Source organism: Triticum aestivum, chromosome 3A (assembly GCF_018294505.1).
Source record: "Triticum aestivum cultivar Chinese Spring chromosome 3A, IWGSC CS RefSeq v2.1, whole genome shotgun sequence".
In the NCBI taxonomy this organism is placed as follows: Eukaryota; Viridiplantae; Streptophyta; class Magnoliopsida; order Poales; family Poaceae; genus Triticum; species Triticum aestivum.
In genome coordinates, this window is record NC_057800.1 from 82,072,586 (window position 1) to 82,090,129 (window position 17,544).

The 17,544-nt window shown below is 47.4% G+C and overlaps 2 protein-coding genes across 5 annotated transcripts; one reads left to right on the forward strand and one right to left on the reverse strand.

The window, feature by feature from the left end:
* The first annotated feature begins 8,117 nt into the window (after nucleotides 1-8,117).
* LOC123060423 (uncharacterized) lies at nucleotides 8,118-11,245 on the forward strand. 3 transcript variants are annotated; one of them, XM_044483138.1, is made up of 4 exons: nucleotides 8,118-8,376; nucleotides 10,163-10,253; nucleotides 10,338-10,605; nucleotides 10,925-11,245. In XM_044483138.1, the coding sequence occupies exons 2-4, from the start codon at nucleotides 10,170-10,172 to the stop codon at nucleotides 11,071-11,073; spliced, it is 501 nt and encodes a 166-aa protein (XP_044339073.1). In that variant the 5' UTR covers nucleotides 8,118-8,376; nucleotides 10,163-10,169; the 3' UTR covers nucleotides 11,074-11,245. The 3 variants fall into 3 exon arrangements, with proteins under 3 accessions (XP_044339073.1, XP_044339074.1, XP_044339075.1); XM_044483139.1 differs by having other exon boundaries at nucleotides 8,118-8,368; XM_044483140.1 differs by lacking the exon at nucleotides 8,118-8,376 and adding an exon at nucleotides 8,578-8,600.
* Nucleotides 11,126-14,103, reverse strand: LOC123060422 (metacaspase-1). 2 transcript variants are annotated; one of them, XM_044483135.1, is made up of 5 exons: nucleotides 13,910-14,103; nucleotides 13,709-13,843; nucleotides 12,244-13,624; nucleotides 11,840-12,170; nucleotides 11,126-11,726 (listed from the first exon to the last, which is right to left on the reverse strand). In XM_044483135.1, the coding sequence occupies exons 3-5, from the start codon at nucleotides 12,614-12,616 to the stop codon at nucleotides 11,345-11,347; spliced, it is 1,086 nt and encodes a 361-aa protein (XP_044339070.1). In that variant the 5' UTR covers nucleotides 12,617-13,624; nucleotides 13,709-13,843; nucleotides 13,910-14,103; the 3' UTR covers nucleotides 11,126-11,344. The 2 variants fall into 2 exon arrangements, with proteins under 2 accessions (XP_044339070.1, XP_044339071.1); XM_044483136.1 differs by having other exon boundaries at nucleotides 12,244-12,999; nucleotides 13,077-13,624; nucleotides 13,709-14,101.
* Between the last annotated feature and the right edge of the window lie 3,441 nt (nucleotides 14,104-17,544).

The following is a 17,544-nucleotide window of genomic DNA, read 5'->3' on the forward strand; positions in this document are numbered from 1 at the left end:
GCGAAGTCCTGCTGCAGTAGTACATCAAGATCGTCACCACGCTGTCGTGCTGACGGAACTCTTCCCCGACACTTTGCTGGATCGGAGTCCCGGGATCGTCATCGAGCTGAACGTGTGCTAAAACTCGGAGGTGCCGTAGTTTCGGTGCTTGATCGGTCGGGCCGTGAAGACGTACGACTACATCAACCAAACGCTTCCGTTGTCGATCTACAAGGGTACGTAGATCACACTCTCCCCTCTCGTTGCTATGCACCACCATGATCTTGCGTGTGCGTAGGAATTTTTTTGAAATTACTACGTTCCCCAACAGCATCCCCGACGCCCACATCCTCAGGGCCAAAGGGGTTGCAGTAGAGGACGCCACTGCGGCAGCATCAACAAGTCAGACGGAGGTGGTCATCCCTCTCTCTTCTCTCCATTGCTTCTCTATACGTCGTCCCAACCATTGATAGCAGTGTGCATTGTCGCAGGGTGCTACACTATAATTTTTCCCTAGCTGATGTACATAGAGGATCAAATGGGATACCAACATGGTGACACCGTACATTCAAGCAAATGTTAGACTGCATCAATACACACTACAATTAGTCTAGTTAACCACTAAGTATAACAGTAGACATGCGGATTTAAAGGATACTCACATTTTTCCAAGTTTTGGATATTTTGTGCTGGTTGTGAGGCATCCATAACAAATCACTAAAACATCCATCTATATCCATTTCAAGACCCTGTTACAACATAAAAGGAATGAGTAAGATGTTGAAGTGAAATATCAAAGCAGTCATTTCAATTTATTCTTCACATTACTACACTCATAAATAAAGCTCAAACAATTCAATGTTTTCAGCTATGCCTAGGTAGTCAATGAAATCAGTAAAGCTACAACAATATAGCATATGAATCAATTATGCTCAACTACTCCAGTACTAGGTTATTTCATAACAGTTCTGAAATTTATATTAGTTTGGTTCGACGAACAATACCTTTTATGAAAGCTATCGAACTAATTTATATCATTTCATAGATGTTACTGTCATATGAATCTATTAACCAGAATATGAGACAAATAGTAAATCATTAATAAGGAGTAATTTGAAAGCATCTACTCCCTGTACTATTTCTGAAAGCATATACACTGAAATCATCAATTGGAGACTAGCAGAATGCGTGGCTGGAGTACTGTTTAATTGGGGACTAACAGAATGCGTGGTCGGAGTACCTTCTATGAGGAAAATGTTGGGGAATGCAGTATTTTAAAAAAATTCCTACGATCACGCAATATCTATCTAGGAGATGCATAGCAACGAGAGGGGAGAGTGTGTCTACGTACCCTCGTAGACCGGAAGCGAAATCGTTTAGTAACGCGGTTGATGTAGTTGAACATCTTCGCGATCCAACCGATCAAGTACCAAACACACGTCACCTCCGCGATTTGCACACGTTCAGCTCAGTGACGTCCCTCGTACTCTTGATCCAGTTGAGGCCGAGGGTGAGTTGCGTCAGCACGACGACGTGTTGACGGTGATGATGAAGTTATCGACGCATGGCTTCTCCTAACCACTACGACAATATGCCCGAGATGAAAAACTGTGGAGGGGGGCATTGCACACGGTTAAAGATCAACTTGTGTGTCTATGGGGTGCCCCCCTCCCCCGTATGTAAAGGAGGGGAGGAGGAGACTGGCCGGCCACAAGGGGCGTGTAACACCCTCGATGCGGCTATATCTCCCACGTGTCGAAGCATGACTTAGAGGCATAGCCGTATTGAAAGCAATGTCGCAAGTGAGGTAATCTTCACACAACCCATGTAATACATAAGGGAAAGAGATACATAGTTGGCTTACAATCGCCACTTCACACAATTACATGAATAAAGCATTACATCATCCAGATACAAACAAGGTCCGACTACGGAACCCAAAATAAAAGAAGACTACCCCAAATGCTACACAGATCCCCGATCGACCCCAACTGGGCTCCACTACTGATCAACTAGAACGAAACAACACAAAGGACAAGATCTTCGTCGAGCTCCTCCTTGAGCTTGGTTGCGTCATCTGCACGGTATCATCGGCACCTGCAAACTGGTTTTGGAAGTATATGTGAGTCACGGGGACTCAGCAATCTCACACCCTCGCGATCAAGACTATTTAAGCTTATAGGTGAGGTAAAGGTATGATGTGGAGCTGCAGCAAGCGACTAGCACATATGGTGGCTAACATACGCAAATGAGAGCGAGAAGAGAAGGCAAAGCACAGTTGAACAACTATGATCAAGAAGTGATCCTAGAACAACCTACGTCAAACATAACTCCAACACCGTGTTCACTTCCCGGACTCCGCCGAGAAGAGACCGTCACGGTTACACACGCGGTTGATGCATTTTAATTAAGATCAACTTTAGGTTTTCTACAACCGGACATTAACAAATTCCCATCCGCCCATAACCGCGGGCACGGCTTTCGAAAGTTCAAATCCCTGCAGGGGTGTCCCAACTTAGCCCATCACAAGCTCTCACGGTCAACGAAGGATATTCCTTCTCCCAAGACAATCCGATCAGACTCGGCATCCAGGTTACAAGACATCCTCGACAATGGTAAAACAAGTCCAGCAACACCGCCCGAATGTGCCGACAAATCCCGATAGGAGCTGCACATATCTCGTTCTCAGGGCACACTCAAATCGTCCAAACTTCCGGTAGGCCAGCCCAGAGTTGCCCCTGGTGGCCACCGGCGGCTGACAGTTTGGACCAACACTCAGAGGAGCACTGGCCCGTGGGGGTTAAAATAATGATGACCCTTGAGTCTGCAGAACCCAAGGGAAATAAAAGGCTAGGTGGCAAATGGTAAAACCAAGGTTGGGCATTGCTGGAGGAGTTTTATTCAAGGCGAACTGTCAAGGGGTTCCCATTATAACCCAACCGCGTAAGGAACGCAAAATCCGGGAACATAACACCGATATGACGGAAACTAGGGCGGCAAGAGTGGAACAAAACACCAGGCATAAGGCCGAGCCTTCCACCCTTTACCAAGTATATAGATGCATTAGTTAAATAAGAGATATTGTGATATCCCAACAAGTAAACATGTTCCAACAAGGAACACCATCTCCATGTTCCAACAAGGAACAAACTTCATCTTCACCTGCAACTAACAACGCTATAAGAGGGGCTGAGCAAAGCGGTAACATAGCCAAACAACGGTTTTCTAGGACAAGGTGGGTTAGAGGCTTGGCTTAGCAATATGGGAGGCATGATAAGCAAGTGGTAGGTATCGTAGCATAGGCATAGCAAAAGAGCGAGCAACTAGCAAGCAAAGATAGAAGTGATTTCGAGGGTATGGTCATCTTGCCTGAAATCCCGCAAGGAAGAAGAACGAGTCCACGAAGAAGACAAATGGACGTAGTCGAACGGTTCCTCAGAAACGCGACGTTATCGGAACCAACCCGAAGAAGCAACACCGGAAAGAAGCAAACAACATAGTAAACAACCACCACATAATCATGGCATGATGCACAATCAAGTATGATGCATGTCCGGTTTAAAGAGGCATGGCATGGCAAAGTGCACAAGCAATTCTACAAATTAAGTGGAGCTCAATATGCAACGAGTTGCATATTGACGGAACACCACATGACTTATTTAGTTCGATCTCGTTTATGAAATCGATAATATTAAATGTTGTTTAGCATGGCAAGGGGTGAAGCAAAGTAAAACTACCTATCTAGGCAAGTTTAAATGAGGCCGGAACATTAAACAAGAAATCTGGAAAATCCTCATATGCACTTATTAGGTTTGGTACTGTTCTGCCCTAAACACAATTTTAGAGTTGTTAAACATGCGAAGTAAGGTCACCATGTTAAACTAGGCATTTTTCCACCCCATTTACATATAAAGTTTATTAAATTTGGAGCTATGGTTATTTAGTTATGAATTAAATCATTTTAGCATGGCAAGGAGCAAATCTACACAAACAGCAATTTAAACATTTTAAACATGGGTGAAAGTGACATATTATGAAACTAGATGAAAAACTAAACATATTTCATATATAAATTGTTTTAATCCGATGCACGGTTGAGAAGTTATTAAATGCATGAAGTAAGAGGGTTTTTCTGCAAAACTGTTTAACTGGATAAACGAACAAATTCGCAGACGCTGAAAAAACACACGCGGGCCGAAACTTAGGCGGCCCAACAGTGCAGGGGAGCTCGGGCTGGATCTGCTCTCACCATGGGCTCGGCCCGGTTCGGTGGGAAGAGGGAGGCCGACAGGGGGGGTGCGCAGCTGGGCCTCGCGCTAGGCCTGGGTGCGATCTGTCGCTGGCGCTCCAGACGAACAGGGAGGCGGCTCAACGTAGGGGCGCTCGGTCGTTCTCCTCGCTCGTACAGGAAGCAGAGGAAGAAGGGGAACGGCGGCGAGGGAGAGACGGAGGCGCAGGGGATGGAGGGCGCGGGACGGCGGCCTCCGACGATGGGCGTCCTTAGAGCGCCGAAATCGGGCGCGGGCAACGCATCTTGAAGACGAGGGTGGCCATGGCGGGTCCCTCCGCAGGTCGACGGCGATGATGTGAGGGAAGGCCCTAGGCGGTGAAGGTCGTTCCCGGCGGCGGCTTGGCGTGCTTCCTGTTGCAGCGGAACATAGAGAAAGAGAGACGCATGAGAGAGAGAGAAGAGAAAGAGGGGAATGGGCGTGGCGGTGCTCATCTTTGGTGGCGAGCTCCTGCGGGCGCCGGCGGCAGCGGTCGGCGACGGCTTGCAGGGGGCTTGGCGGGGCTGTGCTCGAGGTCGTCGGCGCTGCACGAAGATGGAGGAGCTCAGGTTCCTCCCGATCTGGACCTCAAGCGAGGTTGCGGGCGCTAAGACCTGACGAGGCCAGCGCGAGCGAAACAGGGGCGAACAGGGGCCCGACGGCATGCTTCGGCGGGTGATGGCGCGAGACTCGAGGTGGATTCGCCGGGGACTGGCCGGAACGGAGCAGGTCAGAGGGGGTAGTCGCAGATCCGGCGAGAAGCGGCAGCGCTTTGAGCTCTTAAGGGCCGGGAGGCAGTGCACGGGCGCGAGGAAGAGCTTGGTGGTGTGGGAGGATTTGGATCGAGGCAAGGTGGAAGCTGCCGATTGGGGTGGTGCTGAAAACAAGGGAGAGTGGCCGCGGCCGAAAGGGAATGATGGGACAAGCCTCCTCAAATTTAGGGTTGGTCAAATATATATCTCAGGAAGATTAGGTTAGGGGCTATCTCGTCCCTCCGATCAAGATCAGACGGTCGGGAGAATAAACTAGGGAGTCCAAATGAGAAAATGGTGATGTTCTGTAGACGTTTGGGGATGATTCGGATCCAACGGTGACGACTCCCCGGGTCGGGTTCGGGACAACTTCCGGACGCGCGCGAGGGGTTCGATGCACTGCACAGAGAGGGTTTCGGGGCCTGGCAGTGATAGCGGACTATGCAGACGGACTAGAGAGGAAAGAGAGGGAAAACCCGGCAACAGTTTTCGGAGACCGAAAACGTCCGACGTTAGGCCGGCTATACTGCCGCTATAGTTATCCGTTGGGGCATCAAACGATCCCCGAATGCGATGAAACTTGATAGGTGGTCTATCTACACTATAATAAGACCACGTCAACTCTAATCCCATTCCGAGAACATTTTCTGGCCACTTATAAAATAATATTTCGGACATGCCACGGGCGGGTGCAAGTGTGTCTGGGCTCAGAACGGACAACAGAGAGAACTCGAAGACCCGGACGGATGCAAGTTTTCGAAAACATGCAGATGCAAAGCGGATGATGACATGGCAAGATGCAACACGCAAGCGAATGACAAGGCAACAACATCGAATAACTGGAAGACACCTAGCACATCGGTCTCGGGGCGTTACAGGGCGCGCCAAGGGGGGGGGGAATCCTACTCCTAGTAGGAGTAGGTTTCCCCCTTTCCTAGTCCAAGAAGGAGAAGAAGGGAAAGAGGAGAGAAGAGAAGGAAGGAGGGGGGCGTCCCCCTTCCCCTTATCCAATTTGGACTGGGCAAGGGGGGAGGGGCGCCATCTCTGGCCGGCCCTTTATCTTCTCCACCAAGGCCCATTGTGGCCCATTAATCCCCTGGGGGTTCCGGTAACCTCCCGGTACTCTGGAAAATACCCGATACACTTCGGAACCATTCCGGTGTCCGAAATAACCTTCCAATATATCAATCTTTATGTCTGGACCATTTCGAGACTCCTCGTCATGTCCATGATCTCATCCGGGACTTCGAACAACCTTTGGTACATCAAATCACATAACTCATAATACATATCGTCATCGAACGTTAAGCGTGCGGACCCTACGGGTTCGAGAACTATGTAGACATGACCGAGACACATTTCCGGTCAATAACAAATAACAGAACCTGGATGCTCATATTGGTTCCTACATATTCTACGAAGATCTTTATCGGTCAAACCGCATGACAACATACGTTGTTCCCTTTGTCATCGGTATGTTACTTGCCCGAGATTCGATCGTCGATATCATCATACCTAGTTCAGTCTCGTCACCGGCAAGTCTCTCATTCCGTAATGCATCATCCCATGACTAACTCATTAGTCACATTGCTTGCAAGGCTCATAGTGATGTGCATTACCGAGAGGGCCCAGAGATACCTCTTTGATACACGGAGTGACAAATGCTAATCTCGATCTATGTCAACTCAACAAACACCATTGGAGACACTTGTAGAGCATCTTTATAATCACCCAGTTACGTTGTGACGTTTGATAGCACACAAGGTGTTCCTCCGGTATTCGGGAGTTGCATAATCTCATAGTCAGAGGAACATGTACAAGTCATGAGGAAAGCAATAGCAATAAAACTAAATGATCATTATGCTAAGCTAACGGATGGGTCTTGTCCATCACATCATTCTCTAATGATGTGATCCCGTTCATCAAATGACAACACATGTCTATGGCTAAGAAACTTAACCATCTTTGATTAACGAGCTAGTCAAGTAGAGGCATACTAGGGACACTCTATTTTGTCTATGTATTCACACATGTACTAAGTTTTCGGTTAATACAATTCTAGCATGAATAATAAATATTTATCATGATATAAGGAAATATAAATAAGAACTTTATTATTGCCTCTAGGGCATATTTCCTTCAGAAAAACTACAGTGTACCACCCCGCGACAATCCACGCTGCTATCAATGGTTGGGACGATGTACAGAGAAGCAGTGGAGAGAAGAGAGAGGGACGACCACCTCCATCCAACTTGTTGATGCTGCCGTAACGGTGCCCTCTGCCCAACCCCTTTGGCCATGAGGATGTCGGGGGTAGCCGTGAGGATGTGCGCGCCGGGGATGCGCCGGAGGTCGGGAGGGTCGTGAGGATGTGGGCGATGACACGGAGGCCGAGGCGGTCCATGGAAGGTGGGTGGCCGGGATGAGCCGGAGGCCAGTGTCGGCGTGGTAGGCGGGAAGATGAAGGTGGGGGACGGGGATGAGATGGATGCGGCAGCCGCCAACACTATCTGGTTCAAGGAGTCGGGGCTAGACCTAACCACCTTGTGGATGCTAGTTTTAAAATTTTCGCTAGCCCTTTATTACTTTCTTAATTATTGAATTATTAGTTATTATTAATAAAAAGATTGGTCATTTTCGCATTTTTTTAAACATCAATACAGACACAAGCGCTCATATACATACGCATACACTCATCCCTATGAACACACACACGCACGCCCTACCCATATGAGCACCTCCAAAAGACTAAGCCGTCATATCATCTTGAATGCGCATCGCCGGAAATCCTGAAATAAATCCAGGAATAAATGCGAGCATCAGGATTTGACCCCTGGTGGGTTGGAGATACCACAGTCCCTCTAACCATCCAACCACATATTGGTTCGCGGCCATTTTCGCATTCAACATTTGTGTAATGTACGCTGTACAATTTTAGAATACAGATTGAGCTGTACCCCAGGCCCTCAGGCCCAGGGCGTGGAATGTTTTTCTTCTACCTACCTATAGGCTTTGTACTGGGCCGGGATGCAGCAGCCCAACACGGCCTAGGCCCCAGGCACAGAGGGCCCAGTCAACATGTCGACCTAGGTACGCACGGACGCACCGTCTCGCAGGCTTGCAGCAGTCTGGTTGCGCCGCCCTCTGCGACCTAGCTGCCTAGTTGTGGACGTCCGCCGTCCGTTCCCCTCCCGGCCTCCCTTGCCCGCCGGCGTTTCGCCTCGCGCCGGCCGCCGCGCTGCTCCGGCCGGGTGCCGCCGCGCCGCCCTACCTTCTCCGGGCTCTCCCCCGCCCAGGGGGCCAGGACTGCCCCCGCCCCTGCCTCTGCCTACTACTACTTGCTTGCTAGGGCCAGTGCCAGCCGGCCAGGTTGCTGGGTAATTTTCTCACGCAATTTCAGTTTTAGCATGTGTATGATTAGATATGTGGAAAACTGCCACAACCAGTAACCACACTGGAAGAACCAGTTATGTCATTATGTGTCTATGTGTATCAGTGTATGCAGAAGAAAATTGAGTTGAAAATAAAACTGAAGATGAGAGATCTTTTTCGCCGGTTTTGTGTAGTTATGGGAGGCACAGCTAAAGCAACAGTTGATTTGGTACTTTTTTGTATCCAACGTACTATTATCTGTACTTTGACATTTTTTTACCTATTCCTAGGTCGTTAAGCTTCGAGTTAAAATTCATGATTTATTTGGCTATTAGGCTTTATTTCGTATGTTTTCGCATGGGGCATATTTTTTGAAATGTTATGTGATGTATTTCTTGGATGGGTTTGCTTTTGGCTCCGCCACTGCACAGTAGCGCGGACACTTCCTGATTTTTTCTCTGAAACCTAAACGCGAGAGGTCATAGCAGTTACTAATTTCTTTCCAGGAATGCTGTGCTCCGATCGTTCAATAGGTTGAAAATCCACTAGCTTATAGACTATGAAGCTGCGATCTGTAACCAAAAATACTTCAATAGGTTGAAAATTTAATTGCTTCGATCTTGATCTTCAGTAGAGGACAGTGTGATATTTTTGCGTTACAAGGGTATCAGTTGAGATGTTTTTAGCTAAATGAGTAATGTTTAGATTTGTATTAGATTATTAGAAAAGTAGCAAGAAAATGTTTTCAGTAGACCTGAGATGCTCAGCTAGTTTGCTTGCTGAAACATTGACTCTTTAAATAAGACTTGCTGGTGCCTTGTGCCCAGCTGATGGGTTACAGGGTTAGTTGCCTCTTGTATATTAAGAAAAGTGTTCTATTTTACATAAAAAAAAGTGTTCTGTTTTGTAAGTCATGCTTGCAGCAGTACTTTTTTATATTTCCCTAATTACACAATTTCAGGGCATGCCATTGCACTAGTATTTTGTAGAGTGAAAAGGATTTTGCCGTGATATCCAATTAGGCTATTAAATGACCAGGACATCAGAGAACAGAGCCACATATATACTCATATCACATTACCATTGTACTATTGTACCAAATACGTGTGCCTGAAGCAGGTTGAGGTTCTTTCATATCCTGATGCTTATCGATCTATTCCATTGTGATTGCCATATGTTAATTTTAGCTACTTTTGTTCCGTTGTTAACAGTTAACACTAACTATCGTATCTATTACTCCCTCTGACCTTAGTTCAGAACTGCAACACTTATTTTGGATCGGAGGGAGTATATGTTTTCTAGTTATTATTTTAAATACTCCCTCCTTCCATCTATATAGGGCCTAATGCGTTTTTTGAGGCTAACTTTGACCAAATGTTAGAGCAATAATATATAACATGCAACTTACACAAAGCACATCATCAAATTCGTACGTGAAAGGACCTTTCAATGATATAGTTTTCACATTATGCATGTCATGTACTATTAATCTTGTCAATAGTCAAAGGCGGTCTTGAAAAACGCATTAGGCCCTATATAAATGGAAGGAGGGAGTAGGACATTCAGCTTGGGGTATTTTGAGATATGTTTTATTAGAGACAAGATCTGATACTTCACAACACATTTTGTTTGTGTGTTTTCAGCACTTTGTTGCTTCTATGATGCAACATGCTAGAAACCGGAACCTTTAAATTATGTGTGTTATTTTGCTTATGAATGTATGGTATGTAGATGATTGTATTCTGAAGTGATTTACTTATATTTGGAAAATGAATTGGCATTGTTTTGCAGTTTTGTCATGGACTCTAACATGAAGCAGCTTCAAGAGGCTCTGGTTGACATTGAAACTGATGCAGAGCAACTTCTTCTGGCTAGGCATGAGGTGTGTATGGGTTGCAATTTATTCTGTTATTTTTGTCATATATCAATGCTGATATCTTATAGTTTGTTCTTGTGTGAGCATCAGCTTGTGCAAAATGACAAGATGAGGAATGCTAACAGGGAGGCGTTGACAGCCCTCCGGAAAAGAGCCAGGACAACCAAAAGTAGTGTTCCATCTCCCTTTGACGTCGTAATGAAAGAAATGGAAGGAACCTCAGGCAAGCAGCTGGTAAAGGAGATATGCTCGACATGTGGAAACCACGACCCCAAGGAACATACCTGGCTAATGTTTCCAGGATCAGATATTTTTGCCCGTGTTCCGTTTCATGCAACACACACTATTCTGGAAGAAGGTACCTTTTTTTCATATGGATCTATGAATTCGGTGCATTTTGTTCCTGTTAAAGTAGGTTTGATGCATGCAAAGCCTCAAAATCCAGGAGGGTTTATTTCAAGTCTACTCAAAAGTCTGTTGAATTGCTCCTGTTCACCGCATGAATTCCTTATACCTGGTGAAAAGTAGTGATCTGATTCCGTAATTGTGTCATAGTTGCGACATTTTCTTTGCATGCAAACTTTTAAAGTAACTGTTACAGAAGGTCAGGGTTAGCAAGCTTAGACCGTTACTAATGATTATGCAATTCCTTATCGCATTTCTTCACAATGTTGCAGATCAAGAACGCCTGGACTTCGACACCAAGAAGCTGCAAAGCTTTGTGAAGGAGAAGTCATTTCTGATCTCCGAGAAAGGCGCCCTTGCTGACAAGATCAGCCCTGGAATCGTGAAATCCCTCGTGAGCCTCACAGATAAACCCAAGTAGCTAGGCACATTACAGGAGGCAAAGGCAGCTCGCCTAACTGCCGAGTAGTCCCTATGAAAATTCACACCTCAACTGTTCGATGCGTTCAGCAACTGAAATGTTGTTTCTGGAAACATGTGATATTACTCAGTGATATTGATTCTACTGCAGTACAACTGAAATGTCCCGTTCACTTTGCTCACAAGTGCAGTGCAGCACAGGACAGGACGACAGCATCATTGGTAAGGCAAACGAATTACATGATTCCGAAGAACTCCGGCGCGAGGCAGAGTCACAGGAGAAAGGGCTTCCGGTAGATGTCGAACATCTCTGAAGAGCAGAGCTGAGGCTCCTGCACGGCGCTGGAAGTGATCATCTTGCGGACGAAGGAGCCGATCCTCCCGGGGAGGCGGCGGCCGGTCCCCTGGCTGTCGCGGATCGTCGCCCTCATCGCACTCAGCAGCCGCCCGTAGGTCGTCCCCGGCTCGGACTCCACGGCCCTGATGAAGCTGTCCGTCATGGCGCCGATGGCAGCGGTATCGGAGAACCCCTGGACGCTCGACTCCGATGACTTCTGGTCGTCGTTGCAGCCGCTGATGGAGATGGCGAGGCCTCCGTTGGTGCCTTTCGGCTTACCCGGACGGACGTGGTTCTCCCACTGCCAGTACCCGGTCCTTGGATGGATCACAGCAAAGATTCACTCACTCGTCGTCAAGATCAGTAGATCAGTCACAGCACGGTCTGGAAGAAACGTTGCGGGTGCACGTAGTAGGCACGTAGTACGTACCTGGAGAGGCGGCAGAGGTAGCGGAGGTCGAGGATGGTGCCGCTGTGGCAGGTGTCGATGATGGCGTGGAGCTTCACGCCGGGGCCCAGCGGCCGGACGATGGTCTCGTTGATCTCGTCGTCCAGGATCTTGCCCTTGTCCTCGAAGTCCAGCGGGCACAGCGCCTCGTTGTACCCGTCCACCTCGTCGCCGGCCGTGTCCAGCTTCTGCACGCCGTGCCCGGAGAAGTGGAACACCAGTGAGTCGCCGGCGTCGCATCCTGCGACGAGCCACCGCATCGCCTGTAGCAGGTTCTCCCTCGTCGGCACTCTGCTCGCGTCGTCACTCTCCTCTGCCACAAGCACAAACACATCGATCATATATAAGATGATCAGTTACACTTCTCGCTTCTTGATCATCACTACCGGTGAGGACGAGGATGGAGTCGCCGGGGAAGCCAAACTTGTCGCAGAGGAGGTTCCTCATCAGCTCGACGTCCTTGACCGTGCCCTTGAGCTCGTAGGAGGTGCCCGTGTAGCTGACGCCGACGAGGACGGCACGCTTCTTGCCGCGGGACGCCGGGTAGCCGGCCGGCAGCTCGAGCCTGGCCGAGCTCACCGCCGACGGGGGCGCGAGCGCGCTCGATGCGCTGCCCACGCTGCGGTGCCGCTCCACGCGCGTCACGCGGCGGCAGAACGCGCACCGGACGCCGGAGCTCGGCCCCGCCGGCGGCGCCGCGATGCCCGCGCCGCAGTGCCTGCACCACGACGCCATCCTCGGCGGCCCGGTGTTGCCCATCCCGCGGATGAAAGCTGAGCTCGCCGTCGCCGAACTATCACATGGAGATTGGGATGCTGCATGGGGCCATTCTGCCTTGAGAGTGGCGATATGCCAACGTCGGAGGCAACGCAACGCTACCTTTATCCAAGAGAACACTAGTTAGTGGCAGGCCCTGTCAGCTGCTCTGCTTTCGACGTGTGGTTTGGCATGAAAGTACGATTCTTGCCATCTGAGGGTGGCTCAGGGAGAATACGATTCTTGTCTCACACCAAGCCAATCTTGTTGTCAAGACTGTCTTTCGGCCCAGTTGTGTTCACGATGTTAGGTATGTTAGGCATACGAACACATAAAAAAGTTTTTGGAATCGTGTTATTTTCTGCTCCCTCCTCTGAGATCAAACCCTGCATAGTTTGGTCAAGTTTGTAAGAGGCATCATCGACAACTACAACACTAAATAGATCTTTATCTTTATCTTTACCTATATATTATATATATATATAATATAATATATATATTCAACCCATGGTCACGCCCCAACCATCACGCACGCACGCAAACGGGATCTACGGGGCGATTCAACGAATTATAATCGGGAACGAAGGAACAAATCCTGACCACGATTTATAGAGAATTCGCACCAGGCATGAGAATCAGACTCAAAAAAGAATAACACAACATGATGGAAAGGCAACGAAGGGGTCAAATCCACACATATTCGAATGATAATGAAATACGACAGCACCGACGGCGCGAGCACTGCAGTGTTGGAGACGGGGAAGGGCACGGCGCTGTCCCGGTTCTTGCCATGGATCGTTGAGGAGGAGCCGAGGAGGGTTCCGCAGCGGTCGTTGACGCAGGCGTGATGGGGACGAGATCCGGCGGCGGCGCTCCAGATCTGGTGGTCTGGAACGGGGTGCCAGCAACTTGGTGGTCGTTGACGCGAGCGTGATGGGTACAGGAACTGTCGGCGGCACTCCGGATCTGGTGGTCTAGAACGGGGTGCCAGCGACTTGGCTTCACATCGGCCTGCATGCATATGCACTCCATAGAATTAGAACGAGACGAGGAAATGAGAGAGAGAGCGGGACGGGATCCGGCGGCCGCGCTTACTCATGTGGAACGGGGGCCACCAGCGACTTCGGAGGCTTCACATTCGGGCCTGCATGCAGTCACCCGATTGAACACGTCGGCAACCTGGGAACGAACTTCGCCGAGCAGCCGGCTCATAGCGCTAAATCCCGTTGGCTGCGCATATCGGTGGAAGCACGGGATGAGAAAGAGAGATGGAGCGAGAAGGGGCAAGTCGCGAACCGCTGCGAGGAAGGCGAAGAGGAGAGGGGCCGGCTCGGCTGGCTTGGCTCCCACTTCGCTCCGCCCACACGGAGTCCACCAGTCAGAGAGATTTGAGAGAGGATGAGAGATGAAGCGAGAGAATAGGAGAGATGGATGCAGATGCATCTTGGTGGGGGCGAATGGATAAGCCAGCGATGGAGACGAATGGTTAAACCAGCGGTGGAGCCGTGGAGGTACACGTGATGGGCCTGATGGGTGTACGTGTAGGTACATGTAGGCCGCTCAGCCGCACGGGAGTTATAATATTTTCTTGTGTTTGGACCAAAACTTAATAGTGCAAAAAGAAAATATTGGGAATGAAATATAATCTTCCAAATAGAGCAAACCTACCATTAGAAAAAAAACTACATAATCAAAATCATTAGAATTCAAATATTTTGGTAATTTTGTAAAATACTTTAAATGAATTATTAAACACTCGAAGATGTCCACGACGGAACAAACATATGTTGCCTCACCGCGATTGCTCTTTTCTTCCGAGCTTTGGGAGGCTCCCTGTCATATGGATGTAGATGATCAAGAAGAGTTCAGAAAAGTCAAATCTGTTTTTTTTAGAAAATTAAAATTGTTGCCACTTGAAACATGGTTAGGGCACGTACAATGCAGGCACTAGGAATAAAATCCTGGTAGATTTTGCATCGTCCCGGCTACTTTCCTGGTATCAACACATAACCTAGAGTCAGACTAAAAAAAGTATACGCAATGTAGCTGCAAGGGCCGTATGATTGTGCATCTTAATTTGCTCAGGATTCTAAATGCTCTCGTGTTGGAGCCGGCCTTAGAGTGATATTTTTAACCTCTTCATCTGTTGGTCGTTATCTATTATGATATCCATCTATGATAACTGATTCCACATGAGTTTGCCAGTTAATACTAGCCTACATAGATAGTGCGTTAGGTGGTGGATCAGTGCATCATCTTGGGATTGATCACAATTGGGTTCATTGTGATCACCCGTTACAACGCACGAGCCTTTTTTGCTAGTATAATATAAAAATAATAATATTCATTTGGTGTTGCACTTCTTGATATGTTTTTCTATATAAATTTTGTCAAACTTTGCATTGTTTGACTTCAGCCAAAAGTTATAAGTCTTCTTTTCAGAGATGTAGTGAGTACAAGTTAGGTTACGGTCTTGTGATAGGATATTGATGACGCGGAGCATCTCATAGATATCACCATGGGCTCACGTGGGCTCATGACTTGAGCACATGCACGTGCCATTCAAACCGAGCTGAATTCACTCCTCTGTGAGCTTCCTATGCATTTGAATGACGCATGATTGCTATTTCAATCCGGAGCTCTATGTGTGCCTAGGTACTGTTGGGGAAGCATTGAGAAGGAACCCCACCATGAACAAGGAGTTGAAAAAGAAGTTGAGATGGCCTCTTGGGAGAGCAGCAAGAAGAGGTGCTACTATTTCTCGACTGTTGTGAGCTAAATGATGCACTCGCTTAGGCGGCGGCCCAACACACGAGGGAGAGGGAGAGGGGGAGGGGGGGGGGGGGGGGGCTGGCTCTCCCGTCTGTGTTTTTCTTCTTCTATTCTTTCATTACTTTTACTTATGTTTCTAAAACGGAAAAAATATTTTCTTATAAATTTTTAAAATCATCCATCACATGATTCAAAAAATAGTGTTGATATCATCCAAAAAAAATATTTGTGGCATTTTAAAAAAATATTTGTGGCATTTTTAAAAAATATTTGCACAATATAAAAAAATTGACATAATTGAAAATATGAACATGACATTTAAAAAAAGTTCATGCGTTTCAAAAAAATGTCGTGACATCTTAAGAACTGTTCATGTAATTCAAAAAAAGTGTTGCATGCCGATCAGAAAAAATGTATGTTATATTTTTTGAAAAATGTAACATGTTTCAAAATTTTGTTTGTGATGTTTTAAAAAATGTGTATACAATATAAAAAATATTTGCGTAGTTTATGAAAAAAACTCATGCCATTCAAAATATTCAACATGTATTTGAAAAATGTTTAACATGTATACAAAAAATGTTCAAAAATATATATTTTAAAAAGTGTACATCATGTAATTTAGAAATGTTCAACGTGTACAAAAAATGATACATGTGTATAAGACGAGTATACAATGTGTATTGAAAGAATAATAGACACTAGGTGCGTCGAATCCGGCGGCGGTCGTAGATTCGCTGATTTATAGCCGCCAATGACAAGAACTCGACCGAATCGGGGTGGGGGACGAATGTGGCGGGTGCTACAAGGGGTGGCCGGTGGCATGTCGTGGCCAGTGGAGGCAACTAGGGCCGGAGTGCATGCGGCGCGGGGTTGGGTGGGTGTGGCCGCCGGTGAAGGGGATCACTTATTATGGTGGGTGGACATCTGAGTATATATAAGAGTTAGGCTGGCCAAAGAGGATAACTTTTACTCCTCTAAAAGTTTGAGGGGATCGGCTAAGTGCAGTTACCCCTACACAACCCCACACCTTACTAGCAACAACGCTCTATCTCACCGCTGCAACATCTGTGCACCTTCACCATCGCGAGCTGCACTACCACCTGGGACCGTGGCACGGCGATAGGGGGCGAGTGGTCGCAGGCTGCTTGGGCCCGGCGGGTGCGACAGTGCCGGACAAGGCAGCAGACCACGCTAGCGATGACCGTCGCCACCGCCACGACCACTCCCAAGGCCATCGCCACGCCATGCAGGCGGCTTGCCAGCGCCGGCGGCTTAAGGAGGGCTATTAAGTTGTGACCCAAATTCATATAATGTATAAAGGCTACGCCCCGTGCCAGGGACGCATCGAACCTTTTTGGCGCTCCTATTCCTTGCTGCAGCCATGACCCCTTTCTCTCACGTTTGTGCACAATCTTTATCTTTCTCTCCATCCCTTTATACAAGTTCTGCTCACAAACTGTTAGTGGATTTAGCTGGTAGAATGGGACTAAAGTTAGGATATAATAGTAATGAGATAAATACCACAGTAGATGTGGTTCGGAAATTGGAGCAATCTAGAATTGATCTATTTATGTCCAGTAAAGTAGTAGAGATGTAGAAGAATCTAATTCTAGTACTCTTTTGCATGATATACCTGAAGACAGTGAACATGAATATGATTGCAAAGATAGCGACGACGACAATTTGATTAGAATTATTTTTTGTTTGGGAGGGAATAGCGCTGGTAGATTCAGTAGAGTAGAAGTAAGGGTTCATAGAATTCCTGTAGAGAGTAAGAAAGGTACGGGTAGAGGAAGTAGAAGGATATAATTGTGTTGTGCTCTTTTTTTTGTTTATCGCTTTTTCATCTGGTTTTTCATATGGTCTCAATGACCCTGGAAAAAAAGAATTTTGTTATCAATTGTGTTCATGAATATAAGTTGCGCTTTTGGGATTCATGGAGACTAAGAAACATAATTATGATGCGCGCGGGGGAGGGGGGGGGGTGGTTGCGGGGTTTATGGTGTGCGGGGGGAGGGGGCGGTAGCCTCCCGGTATGGATCTGTGTCGAACCTTTTTGGTGCTCCTATTCTTTGTTGTGGCCATGACCCCTTCCTCTTGCGTTTGTGCACACTTTTTATCTTTCTATCCATCTCTTTAAGTTCTGCACCAATTTA

Coding starts and splice junctions, on each gene's coding strand:
- LOC123060423 (XM_044483138.1), top strand. CDS start 10,170: ATGGACTCTAACATGAAGCAGCTTCAAGAGGCTCTGGTTGACATTGAA. Junction 10,254..10,337: donor TTCTTCTGGCTAGGCATGAG/GTGTGTATGGGT, acceptor TGTGAGCATCAG/CTTGTGCAAAATGACAAGAT. Junction 10,606..10,924: donor ACACACTATTCTGGAAGAAG/GTACCTTTTTTT, acceptor ACAATGTTGCAG/ATCAAGAACGCCTGGACTTC.
- LOC123060422 (XM_044483135.1), bottom strand. CDS start 12,616: ATGGGCAACACCGGGCCGCCGAGGATGGCGTCGTGGTGCAGGCACTGC. Junction 12,171..12,243: donor CTCCATCCTCGTCCTCACCG/GTAGTGATGATC, acceptor TGCTTGTGGCAG/AGGAGAGTGACGACGCGAGC. Junction 11,727..11,839: donor TACCTCTGCCGCCTCTCCAG/GTACGTACTACG, acceptor GATCCATCCAAG/GACCGGGTACTGGCAGTGGG.